Genomic DNA, 18,022 nt, shown 5'->3' with positions numbered 1-18,022 from the left:
ATTTCCTGGTGCAGTGTGATGGCATCGCAGCTGTAAGCAGATACACGCAGCGAAAACGTTCACGACACACCCACGTTTCTGCCACCACTCACTGTTACACCCCACAAAACGGACCACTTGTCAATCAGTCGCGAATAAATCCACACTACAACCGTAGTCACATTTCATCACAATTATATTGACCGCATGTGCATTGTGGCTAAGAAGCATGAGCAGTGGGCCGATAATCGCTTATCTGCGTATATATCTTCATTGCGTCCACATCTGAAGCAGGCCCATAGTCCGTTCATGAGTTTGTAGCTTGGGCGGGCACTGAACCCTCATCTCTACTTAACTGCCTGCCCTATAAAAAAGCAGGGGCGATTATATTATTACAATTCAGGTACTTGTTAGTCTACTCTACAAGAGAGTCAATCTAACCTCAAATATACAAAAGCACTAATTATAATTTGTAGAAAAGTATACAAAAGTGGATTTATTTTACTTTTATCTTTCCTAGCGATTACCATACTAACCCCTGACTGTAAGCATGCCTTTTACCATCTATGGCGCTGATTCTGAGTCAGACGCACAACATGACTTTGTTTGTTAGATTCCCCAGAAGCTAGATTTACTTCCTTATGCTAATTCAAGGGCTAATGTGAGGAACTGTGCGGCTTCAAGCGGGAAGCCATTAACCCACTGCATCTCCGTCTACAGCCATAACGGCTATCATTAATATCGACACTTGCACCAGCCCCATGCTAGATGCAAGAGATCCGCCTGAAATAGACTTCTTTTCTCCATATGTACTACCCAGAATAGCATGGCACTCTAGCTACACGCCCACTGCACTCCAATGACACACCCACAAGACAGAACAGTCGCATGCATAGGTAAATGCAAGGGGGTTCCGGTTGCCTAGAAACCCCTCTCCCTACCCCACATCATGATGACCACAATACAAATAGCATATAATATAAAGTTGCATGTTTTTAAGATCCTCTCAGGTTCCCAAATTAAATAATTAGCACCACCTATTGATCTTTTAAAATGTGTATGTCAGTAATTAATATACTTGTGCACCAACTAGGAGATTTGGAAAACATGCACTGTTAGGGGTGCACTGATATAGACCATCTATAGGGTAAATTATTAACACTGTATAATTATACACTATCCAGTATATAAGGAGACCAATCTGTACATATATGTCAAGGGCAGCGCATAACTTGCTCAAATGATCTGGAATGGAGCCCACATTTGAAATAAAAACATTCAGCTCAGACAGTATGGCCCTAGTTCTGAATATAATGGCATACTGTGATCGCTGGTCCTGTATATGTCAGAATTATTTCTTACCTTTGTATGACGTATATTATAGCTTGTTAAGTGTTGATTATACCATCTTCATGGACTGGCCACATTTGCTTTAAAATCATGCATTTGGAATGCCCTCTCTAGAAATTCTGCGTTTGCCACTGGCATTGTCACTACCATACGCACAATCAGGGGGGGAGTCTGAGTACCCAGAACCACCCCTCCCCCCTCCCTGCAGTGGCAAACGCAGGATTTCCAGAGGGGGGTTTCCACATCCTTAATTTTAGAGCGAGTTTGGCCTGTCAGTGAGGAGGGCAGAATTAGTACTTAACCAGCTTTAATAAGCATCATACAAAGTGTATTGTGTGTAAGAATTCCAGCATATACAGGGCCAGCGATCACAGTAACCCATTAGATGCCTGAGCTGAATGTATTTATTTTAGATGTGAGCACCATTCCAGACTATTGGAGCAAGTCCGGGAGCCTGGAGTAGCAGCACAAAAACCTAGCACTGCCCTGGACATATATGTACATATTGGGCTCTATAGCAGTGCATCTCTAACAGTGCATGTTTTCCAGATCTTCTAGTTGATGCACAGGTTATTTATTACTGGCTGATACATGTTAAAAGATTCACAGGTGGTGCTAATTATTTAATTTGTGATACTGAGAACATGCAGCACTAGTAACATTCTATTATATTACTATTTCTACTGTGGTCATGGTGTGGGCTGGGGAGGGGGGTTTCCAGGCAGACGGAAACCCCCCTGCGTTTGCCTATTCCCTGTGCCGTCAGTTTCAGTAAGTGTAGTGCAGACCGCAGTGATTACGGTCTGCACTACACAGGAAGTCACTGCCACCGGCGCTGGGTAGTGCACTACTACTCGTACTACCCGGCGGCGGTGTGTTTGTTTTAGCAGCCAATGAGAGTCAGACAGGCTCTCATTGGCTGCTGCATCCCGCATGTGGTGATGGGAGAGACATCATGACGCCTCTCCCATAGTGCCGAGCAGGAGGACAGAGGAGCGGGCAGTGGCAGGCACAGGAGCTGGGATTCAGGTAAGTATATTTTGTGTGTCTTGTGTTATATATGTAAGGGGCACTGCATAGGGGGGACCACTACTGGGACCAAAGTATAAGGGGCACAACTGGGGGCACTGCATAGGGGGACCACTACTGGGGGCACTGTATAAGGGGAACTGCATAGGGGGACCACTACTGGGGGCACTGCATAGGGGGGACCACTACTGGGGACACTGTTCAAGGGGAACTACTGGGAGCACTGCATAGGGGGGACCACTATTGGGGGCACTGTATAAGGGGCACTACTGGGAGCACTGCATAGGGGGAACCCTACTGGGGACACTGCATAGGGGGGACCACTACTGGGAGGCACTGTATAAGTGGAACTATTGGGGGCACTGCATAGGGGGAACCACTACTGGGAGCACTGCATAAAGGGGACCACTACTAGGGACACTGTATAAGGGGTACTACTGGGAGCACTGCATAGAGGGGGCCACTGTATAAGGGCGTCTTGTGTGTCTTGTGTTATATATGTAAGGGGCACTGCATAGGGTGGACCACTACTGGGACCAAAGTATAAGGGGCACAACTGGGGGCACTGCATTGGGGGACCACTACTGGGAGCACTGTATAAGGGGCACTGCATGGGGGGACCACTACTGGGGGCACTGTATAAGGGGTACTATTGGGAGCACTGCATGGGGTGGAACCACTTCTGGTGACACTGTACAAGGGGCACTGCATAGGGGGACCACTACTGGGAGCACTACATAGAGGGGCACTATATATAGGGCACTACTGGGGGCACTGTATAAGGGGTACTACTGGGGCACTGTATAAGGGGTACGACTGGGGGCACTGCATAGGGGGACCACTACAAGGGGCACTGTATTAGGGGCATTACTGGAGGGAGGGGGGTCTTTAATAAACTATGCTGGCTGTATTTATTTGCCTGCTGCATTCATATTTTTTAGTGACAGAGATGAGGGATAGCACCCTCAATATCCACCAATACAGAAGGCGGCACTCGGAGGCTGAATAAATGGTGTCGAAAAAGCCCTAACTGGGGAGTTTTATTAAACAATGTTTCGGGAATCGAATCACCTTCCTCAGGACAATACACATTTGTTTAATAAAACTCCCCAGTTAGGGGTTTTTCTTCACCATTTATTCAGCCTCTGAGTGCCGCCTTCTGTACTGTTTGGTATATTTATATATATATTTTTCTCAGTAAATATATTTGTAATGGGGTTATTGTAATGAAATTTTCACCAAATGTCAGCAGCAACCCATGCAATCCACACATGCAAAGAAATCAAACCACAGATTTCCGTAAATTAAGTTATGTGTAATAATGACACAGGGAAGAGGTATTGAACACATGAAGAGGTGCAAAAAGGCATGGAAAGCCAAGACACCAGCTGAAATCTATCAGTAATTAGAAAGCAATCCTGCCCCTTGTCAGTGCAAATTAATATAAACTGGTTCAGTCCCAACTGATGGCCTATAAAAAGGTGTCTCATTACCAAGGTGTCACACAAGAAACATATCATGATGGGTAAAAGCAAAGAGCTCTCTCAAGACCTTCGTAACCTTATTGTTGCAAAACATATTGATGACATTGGTTACAGAAGGATTTCTAAACTTCTGAATGTTCCAGTGAGCACTGTTGGGGCCATAATCCGGAAGTGGAAAAGACATAATTTCACCATAAACCGGCCACGACCAGGTGCTCACTGTAAAAAGAATTACCAGAAGAGTTGTCCAAGAGCTGAGGACCACTTGTGGAGAGCTTCAGGAAGACCTGGAATTAGCAAGTACAATTGTTTCAAAGAAAACAATAAGTAATGCACTCAACCGCCATGGCCTGTATGGACGCTCACCACGCAAGACTCCATTGCTGAAGAAAATGCATGTTGTTGCTCGTTCAAAGTTTGCTGCACAACATTTGGACAAGCCTGTGAAATACTGGGAGAATATAGTCTGGTCAAATGAGACCAAAATTGAACTCTTTGGATGCCATAATACACACCTTGTTTGGAGGACAAATGGCACTGCACATCACCACAAAAACACCATACCAACAGTGAAGTTTGGAGGTGGGAACATCATGGTGTGGGGCTGTTTTTCAGCATACGGTACTGGCATACTTCATTTGATTGAAGGAAGGATGAATGGAAAAATGTACCGAGGCATTCTTGATAAATATCTGCAGCCATCTACCAGGATGCTGAAGATGAAACGAGGGTGGAATTTCTGCAAGACAATGATCCCAAACACACAGCCAAGGACTCTCAATTGGTTTTAGAGAAAGAAAATAAAGCTGCTAGAATGGCCCAGCCAATCACCTGACTTGAATCCAATTGAACACTATGGAAAGAAAAAATATCAGAGTTCATAGAAGAGGCCCACGGAACCTGTGTGGAAGAATGCTTCAAATTCACACCTGAGCAATGCATGCGACTAGTTTCTCCATACAGGAGGCTTCTTGAAGCTGTCATTACCAACAAAGGCTTTTGTACGAAGTATTAAATAAATTTTAGTGAGCGTGTTCTATACTATTTCCCTGTGTCATTTCACATTGTTACACATAACTTAATTTATGGACATATATGGTTTGATTTCTTTGCATTTGTGGATTGCATGGGTTGTTGCTGACATTTGGTGAAAATTTCATTACAATAGCCCCATTACAAATATATTTACTGAGAAAGATGTTAATGTGTTCAATACTTAATTTACCCGATAGATATATATATATATATATATATATATATATCTATCTATCAACGCTTTCCAGCTCTCATCCTAACTTGCTACTACATGCTCCCTCCTCCCTGTCTTCCCCATCTGTATCACACCCATCTGTCTGCCCCTCCCCTTGAGAATGTAAGCTCTTGCGAGCAGGGCCCTCTACCCTCTTGTGCTTCCCCTTACTATATGTTCATCTACCTCTTACTCACCACTAGGACACCTAACACTTGGTGCCTATGCTTTGCTGCTTATGTGGGTGTTATGGCCACCTATGTATCAATGTATATTATCCATGTCCTTGTCTTTCACTGTATTGTATTTTACTGTAAGTCACTTTTTGGATATGTACCTTGTAAGGCGCTGCGGAACACTTGTGGCGCCATATAAATAAACGATAATAATAATAATAATATATATATATATATATATATATATTGTGATAGAAGCACTGGAACAGTTTTGAATTCTATGTCTGTCCCGGATTCCTTTCCTATGTGTTTTAAAACCCCCAGGAGACTAGAAATGTCGGCTTTAGTGAAAAGCCGGAATGGGTCCTGAGGGTGTGGATGTCAGGAGAGGGAGGGCTCCATCCATAGGCCACTCCAGGTGTTGGGCTTTTCAGTCTGGTAGCAAGCTCGTTAGGGCTTGCACCTGAAAGTGGCTCAGACAGGCCTGCAGGCTAGTTTGCTCTGAGACACTGTGTGATATCACCTGTAAGTACTGCGGACGCGAACTTATTAAGTCTTCTGTTGGTGAGGGAACCTGCTGTCTAGTTAGAGCCCAGATGGGCTAGGATTTTGTTTGTGTTTTGTTTTATTTATGTGTCCAGTACAATAAAGACTGGCTCTGACCAGCTTGCATGAGAACCCCAGAATTGTGTCCTGCTTCTCCAGCTGCTGTGTGTGTAAAGAGGGAGTCCATCTAACCAGGAGAGGGACCCCTATCCCGACTGTGTCACAATATATATATCTATATATATATATATATATATATATATATATACACACACATATATATTTATTTGTGGCTAGATGTTTTTTCATTGGTTTGCTAGCCAAGGAAACCCCCGTTACGAAATCCTGCATTTGCCACTGACTACCCAGTTCCTGCCCTGATACTCCCATTTCACATGAGGGGCCAAATCCAATTGCACTCACCCTACATGCAAGGAGAGCGAGTTGCTGTTGCATCGGCATGTAGACGTCATCAATGGCATCGGAACCTCGCCTCCCCTTATGGCTCTATCTTTCCTCACATGGATTTTTGCACGCAGCCACAAATCCTGCGGTACTGTAAGTGCGGCATATAGCTGCACTTGATCGCAACCACAAGTAATTGGATTAGGCCCAAAACGATCAAGCCAAGTTCTGTCCTCAACTGGAGACGCACACAAATGTGTAAATTCACCTCTACGAGTGCACTGGTTGACTAATGAAAGTATTTATTACACATAAATGACTATCATCAGGAGGGGGAATTGTTCTTGTTGTTGTTTTTATACTTATATTGATGCTTTTGTACCATGTTAAGTGTAATTTATGTGCAATACATAGAGTGTTGCACTAGTATATACCATTTTCTCTTTGCATATACCAATAAGGAAAACTCGTTTGAAAAACGTCACCGCCTTTGGTTGAGAAAAATATTGTTTTCTGTTACGCACAATATAAAGAAAAGGGAGTAAGCAGATTTCCTAAGAGAATCGTGGAGTTGATTGTTATGGCTTGAAGGGTCTTATCATCACTTCCTCCAATGTTATCTCTAAAACCCAAATAAGACTGCGCTAATTTGAAAATAAACTACTGGACCGTGAGATGACAGAAAAACAACAACAGTCAGGGCTTCTTGTTATCAAAAAATAATTTTATATTAAACACATTCCATAAAATTGACCATATATCACATTTAAAAAGTAACAAAATAAATTACAGTAACCGCAGTTATATAAATACCTCAATCCTAAAAACTTAATATAGATACTTTGTAAAAGCCTTCTTGGAGCAAAAATCGGTGTTACTCCAATATACTGGTATTAAGTCCATAGGAATTGGTCCAGAGGTAAGAAGGACAGAAAATGTGGAATGGAATGCAAAAAATTTAACATATAGGGCCTGATTCAGACCTGCTCACGAGCGCATAGCGATCGCAAGCGGGTTGATGGTGGGCCAGTGCACACGCACGGCGTGCGCAAACCACGTAGCGAGTGAGAAATCACTCGCTCCGAGGCTCGCAAAAAAACGACAGCTCGCCCCGTTTTGTAGGCGGGGAGGGGGGTGGCTGACCAAACAGAGGTGTTCCTGAAGGAACGCCTGCCGTTTGTGGGCGGCCCTACTGACATCACCAGTGATGTCAGTAGTGGACTTCCTGCTCTATTAGAGCAGGAAGTCCACTTGGGCTTGCGAGACCTGAGACCCTACCACAGGATCTCCTCGCAAGCCCGATGGTCGTGATAATCGCGAATCGCGATCATCTCCTGCCCGCAACCAAAGCGTTGCGAGCGGACAGGAAAAAAATAAAAAAATCCTCCCTGCCCTGATTCAGAGCGTGTGCTCGCAAATAGCAAGCGCCTGTGAATCAGGCCCATAGTTCCTATGTAACAGGAATAGCAAGCTGGCAGAGAGTCTTATCCCAAGTCTTGCATAATTATCACACCAGGTCCATCTGTATTATCTGAAATAGAATAAGCGGTGTCCTTAGCCGGGGTACACTGCACCAGCAGTCTCTCCGTCTCCCGTTCCTGGACAGCTTATAAAACCGCGTGTGTATCTCCGGAGTCAAATGACAGCCCAGCGGGATAAAGGTAATATCTTGCCGTATCACCTCTGTATAGATCCAACAGTACTCTAGTATTGTATTCCACTTGACACACTTTTAGGTACTAGTATTTGGGGGTCCTCTGACGTGTTTTGCCTCTTAGAATAGAGGGTTTTTCAGTGTTATCTCGCACAATAGGGTGTTTGAAACAGGCTATGCTATGTTTGTGTACTTTTTACCCTTTTATAAATATGCCATCTGAGATGAACTAATGAAAATTTGGTATCAGAAAAAGCTCCAAGGGGGAAATACTAAAAGCTTCATTTTGTCAATTGGAGAAGTTGAGGCAAAGCTTCTTTTGTTATTTCTGTTTGATAAAACTCGCAATGTGCGCCTGTGAAAAGGGATGTGTCCAACTCTGGAACAGCTCCTCTATATCTTGTACAGTCGCACTTCTGAACAAACAGAAAGAATAAACCCTATGCAAAATCCAAAACACCAATTGAAATGACTTATTTAGATTTTATTTAAATAAAGAACCATTATGAACTCGAATCGATTGGTCACCAGTTGCCTGTAGAACAAACAATTGTACTGATCCTAATTAGCGTTCAAGAACATATTAAGTCTGGTTGAGGTAATGGGTTTCTGTCTACAAATCATCATTATTAAATATGAAATGTGCATTGTGTTCTTCAGACACGGTTTGGTATAAGATTTAAGCATTGTATGTTTAGAAATACACAATTTGTACACTTATTTTTTTGCTTTTATTATGCTATAGAAATAATGCAGCTCATACTGTTCTTCATTGTGGTTGGAATAATTATTACTCAATGTCTTTGTTTTCTCTACTGAAACATTTTCAATTTTAAATTGGCACATTTACCTATTCATTAGCACATGTCCAACACAGTAGCGATAAGTGCTTTGTCTAAATCAGTGGCATGTTTATAAATCTGAAAAACACACTATACAAATCAGATTTTAATGGCCTTCACAAGGGGAAATTAATAATCACGGGGCTCTGTAATGCAGCTGGCTGTGTCCTATGCAGATACAAAGACTTGGTCAGACAGAAATTATACAACAATGCACTGAGTGGGAAAAACATTTTAAGAACACAGGACAATAAATGTCCCAGAATACTGATCAACAAATACACAAAAAAAGCCGGAGACATATATTTAGAATGTAGTAATAGAGATGAGTCAATATTAAATTGCTACTCTAAAGAGAGATAGGGCTTTCTATTTTTGGTAACATTCTTATTTTCCATTAGCCACCAGAATTTAACAAATGGATCATTTTCTTCATGCTGTGGTGCCTTACCATATGTGACTCATTTCCTCCCTGCATTTTTATTTTATTAGGAGTTATTTATATACAGTAGCACACGCTTAGTCTCCGGTGCTCTTACATAGCATATTTCAGCCATTCACATTAGTTCCTGTCCCAGGGGAGCTAACAATCTATATCCACTAACAAATGGACATTCCTTATTTTTTTATTTGCAATATAATTTTACTGACAGGTAGATAACAATATGAAAAATGGCATCCATTAATGATCTCATAGCCTTGGAGACAACAGAGACAGATAGATATAATTGTTGATTTAAATGACTTACATAGGAGTAATAGTGCCGCTTATCAAAGGTATGGAAGATACTAGAGTATATACATACCTACCAACATGACGCTCTCTAGGAGGGACACAATGCTCTGGTCCTGGACTTCCCTGGTAAGAGGTGGGGCTGCAGCGCAGTTCAAAATTCAAATAGGGGAGTCACACCAACTGTCATTTCACACACTGCCAAACATCACTGGCAGTTGGTGTGACTCCCCTATTTGAGGTTTGGACTGTACTGCAGTCCCGCCCCTGGAACCACCACCAATCATACATTACCAGGGAAATCCAGGACCAGAGCATTGTGTCCCTCCTGGAGAGGGTCATGTTGGGAGGTATGTATATATGATAGAGGATGCGATAGATATGGGAGGGAGAGGGGGGGTAGTGTTAGTAAGGGAAAGGATGTTGGCTGGTGGTGCCTTCAATGGAAAGCTATGAATTGTCAAGTGTGAGCCTCATCATAGGAAATTCAGGGGGTACAGACTTCAGGAAATTTTGGGGGGCGTTTATGTAAACAGCTATTGGTATATTCTAAATGGTATACCAGACAGAACTGTGTAATGCAGAGGGGGGTCTACTTTTATTGCAATTAGCTGTGATGGTACAATTGGCTGCATTAAAAATGTGCTAAAAATTGAGATTCCGATAAGCACTGTAGGTTACATGATGTAAGGTATTTGCGACTAGCTGCAGAAAGAGTGTGCGCCAAAAGATCACGATTTTGAAGGTTATAAAGCAAGGAATAAAAGTCACGAAAGCTATTTGCTATTGACTGAGAGTCATAACGTGATTTTCCTGAGGGATCCTTTATAGCGAGAATTCTAGTTTTAATGCGCTTAGCTCTAAGTTTGCGTGCAAGAATGGCGTTAGCTTAATCGCCGCAGTCATAAAACCATTGTTGTAACCATCTGAGGGTGCGAGAAGTTTTAGAGGAAAGGAGCTGGGTAAGTTGTCCTCTGTACAGCTGTTGGCTAAAGTATTTGTCTTTGGGAAAACGCTGACATTTTGTAGTGAGGTCGGCGATACAAGATTCTAAAAGTGCAACTTTCTGTCACTGAACCTTTTTACGAGTAGGAGAGATTTGTAGGAACTGACCACGGAGAGTAGCCTTAAGGGCTTCTCAATTAATGGAATGTGTGGTCTATTCTGGGTCATTATGTTCACAAAACTCCATGATGGCATGAGAAATTTGTGAAGGACTACATCTTTGAGTAACAGAAAATTGTCTGAGCTGATGAGGGTGAACAGAGGGGAATGCAAGGTCTAGGAAAAGAGCCAAATGGTCAGACTGGGAAACGGGAGATAACTCTGAAGCGCAGAGGATGGTAGTGAGCAAATGCACATTCATACACACTAGCATTCATTTTTTTTGTCAGAAGCCAAATGACCTGCCAGTATGTTTTTGGATTGTGGAAGAAACTAGAGCACACAGAGGAAATCCATGATAAAATTGGGAGAGCATACAAAACTCACACATATATTGCCTTTGTCAGGAACTGAATTCCTGACAGGGGCAGGCTGAGTCAGAGGGTATGTGGACCATGGGTCACACCATCACCTAGTGTCACGGGCTGCCTCCCCCTCAGTAACAGCTCAGTGATTAATGCGGCCCTGATCCACCTGTCAGCATTTGTGGCAGCATCATCATACTATAATTTTTGTTACTTCATGTCCAACAGGGCTATGGAAGCCCTATAGGTCCAAATTTAGTTACAGTATGTGATACTGCCGGGCATAGGTGGCCGTATTATCACTGAAAACAGCTGACAGCCTGAGTACTAGCAGGAACAGGCGCATTGCAGCTAGCGTCTGTATCATTCAGGATCTCCCCAGAGATTTCCAGGTGCCCCCACCTCCACCCCCAGATTAAATAGTGAAAATAGAATAAATGGGAGCCTCAGTCTAAGTAGGAGGCTCCAATATTTAGTAATATTCAAATGAATCCAGTCTATAGATCTACAGTAAAAAGGTCGACAATGTCTAGAGACAGACACCAGATATTAGACAGTCAATAGGTCAACATGGACAAAAGGTCGACACACTAAAGGTCGCCCTGTATAAAGGTCAACATGTACAAAAGGTTGACAGGGTCAAAAGGTCGGCACAAAATATGTCCGACCTAAAAATGGTCGACCCATGTTTTTTTGTTTAGAGTTAGGGTTAGGCACCAGGAGGCAGGGTTAGGGCCAGGCACGTACCCCGACGGTTACGGTTAGGCACCAGGTGGGAGGGTTAGGGTTAGGCACCAAGGAGAGGGTTAGGGTGAAGATTAGGGTTAGACAAAAATAAATACGTGTTGACCATTTTTGTGTCGACCTTTTTACCATGTCAACCATTTGTACCTGTCAATTTCCTTACATATCGACCTTTTTTCCTTGTCAACCTATTGACTGGTGTCTATCTAGACATTGTCAACCTTTTTACTGTAGATCTTTCAATCCACACCCTATTCAAATATGTAGGAGTGATATTGATTGACTTACATAAATTTATGACCCTAGATGGGAGCCTTTGTCAATAGGACAGTCTCAAATAGATAGGGCCATGGAAAGTCCACCGCTGTACCCTGGAAGGAACAGAAAAACAGGAGCTGAAGCAAGGAAAGACAGAAAAGAGCCCAGTTAAAATGTATGTTTAGTATTGTAATATATTATATTTTATTTTGCTGTTAAAAAAAATAGCGGTGAGAAGTTCCTGTAAGCATGAACAACCTTATGTACTAACATAGGGTTCTGGTGGCATATTAGGGAATGTGGATGAGTCTTATAGCGCATAAGGAGCATGTGGGAGGTCTCCATTTAAGGAAGGGTCATTACTTATGGGCCAGTGCTCTGAATCCCCCCCACCCCCCCACCACCCTGGCTAAAGTTTACAGCCAGCCCCTGCTCACTGCTGTGAGGTAGTAATGCTAACCACTGTGTTCTGCATTTGGAATTCAGGGGGCATAAACCTCTTGCCTTCTGGTGTCTAGAGCTCATTGGTGAACGCTTAAGTTTAAACTTGGATGCTGTCCAGCAACTGCCAAGTGATGGTCTCTACCAGAATCAACTTAAAGGGTATAATATTAATGCCCTCCATGAAGGGTTATTTGGAATAAAACTGCCAGGAGAGTTTGTTGGCATTAATGTTGCTGTATACTAGCCAGTAGAATATTAATTGAACCTTGTTAGGAATAGAACCCAGAGTTCAACCTCTTTGTCCCTTAAATATACTGCAGCTTCTTGTGCTCACTCATGATAAAAATAAATAATTGGGGCCTTTATCCAGGGTTCATAATGGTGGCCAGCAACTACTGATTTCCCACATTATAGATGATGTCAGTAGAGATGAACCTCTGTGAAAAGAAGGTTCTGAGGTGAAGTTTGTTTGAAGGTGTCAAAAGTCTCTTGTGCTTGGGGAACCCACATGTCTTTGAGAGACTCCAGTATTGTCAGGCAGTTTTAGAACTAACATTTTTTTTAAGAAATTCTGTATAAAAACTTCTGTATTAGCTGCCTAAAGGAGCCTCTCAAAAAAAGTGAACTAAAGTTAGCAGCGGTTTTATCAATTATTGAACATGATTTTATTGAGCCTCCAATAATCATTTCAGTCTTCGGTAAGAGTCCTAGGGAGAAGTACTTCTTTAGCACAAAAAAGATCCTAGCACCAACCAGGGACCTTGACCTGCTAATGAATTCTCACGCTGAGTTTTCCTTTCTATAAGAAGTCATGGCCTTTGTCTCAGTTTCATACAGTGGATATTATCTGCCCATTGAGGGCAGTTTGAAACTCATCTGGTCAATTAGACAGTCCCTTAGGGTGCAAGTGCCTCTGTTCAGGATTCTCATCTCATTGCAAAAGTAATAGCACATATGCCACTTTAACTAGTTGTTGACAAGTAGTCTGGCATGACTCTTCAGTGGCAAACGCAGGATTTCCAGAGGGGGGTTTCCAAATGCTTAAATTTAGAGCGAGGGTGACCTGTCAATGAAGAGGGCATAATTAGTACTTAACCAGCTTTAATAAGCATCATACAAAGTGGAATGTGTGTAATAATTCCAGCATATACAGGACCAGTGATCACAGTAAGCCATTAGATGCGGCAGTAGGGCCATCCTGCCTGAGCTGAATGTTTTTAATTTAGATGTGGGCACCATTCCAGACTATTGGAGCAAGTCCGGGAGCCTGGAGGAGCAGCAGAAGAACCTAGCACTGCCCTGGGCATTTATGTACATACTGGGCTCTATAGCAGTGCATCTCTAACAGTGCATGTTTTTCAGATATTCTAGTTGGTGCACAGGATATTTAATACTGGCTGATACATGTTAAAAGATATGCAGGTCAGTGGCGTATATACTGCCCCCGCGGTGGCTTGGAGGCGCTGGGTAGCTTGGGGGTGACGGGGGCAGTAGTTACACCACTCAGTGGCGGAACTCCCGTAACTACGGAGGGTGCAGGTGGTGCGGTCGCTCCCCCTGCACCCTCCATTTGCCGGGCGCCCGGCTCCTATTCAAACCCCCGGCGGCAGCCGGAGGACGGAGCTCCCTCCGACTTCCGGGTCCTGCAGGGCACTATGGGAGTGACGTCATGATGTCACTCCCATAGTGCCGAGGTGCGGACGCCGGGGACAGATCTCAGGAGTGAGCTCCATATTCCGGGTCCCGCTGAGCACTATGGGAGTGACGTCATGACTGTGTGCAACTACAGGGGGCAACTACTGGGCACAACTACAGGGGGAACTACTTGAAGGGGCACAACTACAGGGGGCACTACTAGAATGGGCACAACTACAGGGGGCACTAATACAGGGGGCATTGCATAAGGGACACTAGTATAGGGGGCACTGTATATGGGGCACAACTACAGGGGGCACTACTTTAATGGGCACAACTACAGGGGGCCCAGCATAATGGGCACGCACTACTACAGGGGACATTGCATAAGGGGCACTATTACAGGGGGCATTGCATAAGGGGCACTAGTATAGGGGGCATTGCATTTTAGGGCACAACTACAGGGGGCACTGTATAAGGGGCACTAACTTGATACACACAGTTTACAGGTTATAAACTATGTTCCCAATAATCTGGTTCTACATGGACATAAAAACTGTGCAACCTGTCTTGAGCTGAGGTGACAGACTGACAGGAGCAGAAAGGAGGGTTGGTGAAGTCGATGTGTTATACGTGGCATTATTGTGTGGCATGTGTAAGGGGCATTGCTGTGTGGCATAATGTTATAAGGGGCATTCCGGTGTGACACACTGTGTTATAACTTATAAGTGGCATTACTTAGTTGGAGGAGGAGGGTAGAAAACTACCTAGCTCCCGGTGCTAATAAGAATTTGATTTAAAAAACTGTGATCAGCCGCAGATGCTTGGAGTTTGGTGTGAACTCCAATATAAATACATATAAAACAACACAGGCACTGTGCTGCGATCACAACTGACTAAATAGAGTGATCTTTCATGTAATAGAACACACACTGTGTAAAAATAAATAGGTTTTACTTCTGGATGATAATAATAAAAATGAATACAAACAGTACATAAAACATGAAAAGACATGTAAATATAAATGTAAAGGAAAAATAAATAAAAATTTAAAATGTAGTAAAAAATAAGTCCTCTATTGAGCAAATGTGAAACCATTGAAATATGACAGATCAGTTCAATCAAGTCATATCATATATGAATAAAATTGTGCTAGATATGTCCTTGTACAAAGAAATGTGCATGCTGTTTAAAAATACTGCATTTTGACATCCACACTGGACACCTGGAAAAGGTTGCTTTTGTACCTGTATATAGGTGGAATGGCAATGAGCCGTGCTGGCGTCCCAGCGCAATGACCAACTCTTGTAAGTCCAATTGGGATTTGAGACTTAGTTCTAATATATTTTGAAGTCTCCCCGTGGGAGAGTGCATCCGCCGGCACAGATGCTAGTTTAGCGGCAGACGGATGGTTTCACTCTCTCCGTGTAGATGTAAAGGAGAGAGTGTGTCTTGCCGCTGTCAGGAGCTAAAATGGTAGCGCTCTGTGAGACCAATGCTATCTGTATTTCCACGGTCGGTTCGGGAATCTCTCCAGGGAAACAGGTGTATGGAATGCAGTGGATGGACTCAACGGCAATGACATCAACGTGTTTCGTCTCTATATTCCAGAGACTTTTTCAAGACTGACAATGCAATAGTAAATGCTGTATTTATCCTCCAAGAGAGTCCACCTTTGTAATTAATTTGATCATTAACAGCTGAATTAGATTTTCTTCTCTCAAATAAGCTTAGCAGCTATATTCCACAATTTATTAAGTTTATAAATGATATGAAATAGAATGAAAAAATGAGAAGAAACTGTTGGCATTTGTAAATATAAAATATAAATTGTGAAATTCTGACAGGAGGCATCCTGACAGCCAGCATTACATACCCATTCCCTCTAAAGACATAAGGAGAGGCAAGTCAACAATATGCATATAGAGGGAGATTTAGCAAAGCTTGGGAGACAGATAAAGTGGAGAGTGATAAAGTGTCAACCAATCAGCTCCTAACTGTAATTTTTCAAACACAGCCTGTAAAATGACAGTTAGAAACTGATTGGTTGGTACTTTCTCTCTCTCCAATATCTCCCTTCAAGCTTTAATACATCTCCCCCATATATTGTAAAGAATATGCATTATTGGTGTGCAAGCACAATCCGAAAATGTAAATCTGACGCTCAAAATAAAAACCAAACAGCTGAATGTTCAACTCTATATAAGCCGCAAGAGATGGTGGAGGTTGGGGTAATGGTGCTCTGTGGCAATTTAGGGCCGCAAGAGAGAGTCACCAAATACAGACAACAAAAATTATGTTGGGCCTGAGAGAATCCGCTACTTATATGGTGTGGGTGGATCCAAAAGTCGGTGTCCTGACCATGAATAAAAGAGAAATGTAAGTTCAAATGGCATTTATTTCTCCACATAGTCTCCTATCGATGCTCCAACCTCTTGATTCCGTTCAAGAAAAAGTCCTCTGATTGGTCCTCAAACCAGTCCTGTACAGCAGTCATTACATCATCATCAGACGCAAAAGTCTTCCCACGAATGTGTTCCTTGAGCTGGAGTGTGAATTTTAGTAGCATCTTCTTCATTTGCAGATATTTATTGACGGCTCGAATTTCAGTTTTCTCTCCATTTTTCAACCGTTAATGATGTTGTTTCCAACTTTTAGTTGTTCCATTTATTATCCAATATCTGCAAAAATAAAAGAAGAATTGTGCTGCAATTCTTCACAGTGTTCTGCTAAGACCTCTAATACATACAGAAAATCCATATGGTATCCAGTCAGAATGTTGACATGGACATACTATAAGGTTGACAATAAAAATCTCATTCACAATAGTCGACATGTTCATAATGTCAAAATTTAACATGTCGACAGTACATTTTTGTGATATTTTTAGGGTTAGGTTTTGGCTAAAATATGCAATAAAACGATGTCAACATTCTGATGGCGACATACTAAATGTTAACATTTGTGACTGTCAACATATTGCTTGTCAACCTAATGTCAATGTCGACATTCTGACTGTTGACATTCAGAACCTGTCAACATTCTGGTGTCAACATTCTGACCACACCCACAATGGAAGTAGTCATTTCATGAGCTAAATAATATTCCTAAATTACAGCTTATTAATTCCCCAGGAACTAGTGCCACTAAACTTCATTGTAGCAATAATGGGTCACTTAACAAAATTACTGTAAATGCTACGGATGCAATCCCACCAATATTTTCCACATTTCTGCTGAGCAATTAATATGACATTTGCAAAAAATAAAAAATAATAATATATAAAATTTTGTTTTATTTTGTTTTGATCAATTGCATGTAAATATGGTTTCATTTTTTTCAGGTAAGCTGAAGAAAAAGACAAAATCTGGTTACTGCGCTACTGCTGTGAATTCTACCAACGATATACTCTGCGAACTGGATGGCACCGTGCAAGAAAAACTAACAGAAGTTACACAAGTTGTTACTAAACTTTAACCTGCTGGAAAAGAAACATGCTTTTTTTTAAATGTTTTTTTTTTTTTCGTTTTATATGCTCTACGTGCAAATAAATATTGAATAAATGTTTGTTGTAAGTAATCAGCCTGAGTCCTTTTGGGAAAAAAAGCACTGTATAAATAAAATTAATATTGCTATTATTCATTTTATTCCATATAAATACAGTGCATCCGGAAAGTATTCACAGCGCTTCACTTTTCTACTTCAGGGTCCATAGGGTATCCACAGGATACCTTGGGGTATAGGTGATGACGTCAGGCATCGGGCACCATAGAGTTAAGTTTCAGCCTCCCAGGATGCACTAGGGTCCGCCTCCTATACCCCGCCCCCGAGCCAAGGCATCTCAGTTTAGTTTGGTGCCCGGCCGGAGTCGGATGCACCTGTTAGAGGGGGGCTATGAAGAGCCCCTGAAGTTTCTTCAATGCAGCTGTGGCTGCACATCTGGAAGTACAGCATGGACAGTCAGTTCTGACGTCCATGCTGTCTTCCCTACACCCCCGCCGGTACCAGAACGCCAGTACTGATCC

The 18,022-nt window shown here is 42.5% G+C and overlaps 1 protein-coding gene across 1 annotated transcript in view; it reads left to right on the top strand.

Annotated features, from left to right (window-relative positions):
- Nucleotides 1-17,509, top strand: part of SHISAL2B (shisa like 2B) — a 92,586-nt gene extending 75,077 nt beyond the window's left edge. Inside the window, exon 3 of the mRNA XM_088444035.1 lies at nucleotides 17,341-17,509. Within this exon, the coding sequence (XP_088300161.1) occupies nucleotides 17,341-17,474 (134 nt within the window). The 3' untranslated portion in view covers nucleotides 17,475-17,509. The remainder of the gene's footprint in view (nucleotides 1-17,340) is intronic.
- The last annotated feature ends 513 nt before the right edge of the window (nucleotides 17,510-18,022 follow it).

This window comes from Taudactylus pleione, unplaced genomic scaffold (genome assembly GCF_031769625.1).
Source record: "Taudactylus pleione unplaced genomic scaffold, aTauple2 ptg000345l, whole genome shotgun sequence".
In the NCBI taxonomy this organism is placed as follows: domain Eukaryota; kingdom Metazoa; phylum Chordata; class Amphibia; order Anura; family Myobatrachidae; genus Taudactylus; species Taudactylus pleione.
The sequence above is the reverse complement of the archived record's forward strand: the minus strand, read 5'-3'. Positions and strand labels throughout refer to the sequence as shown.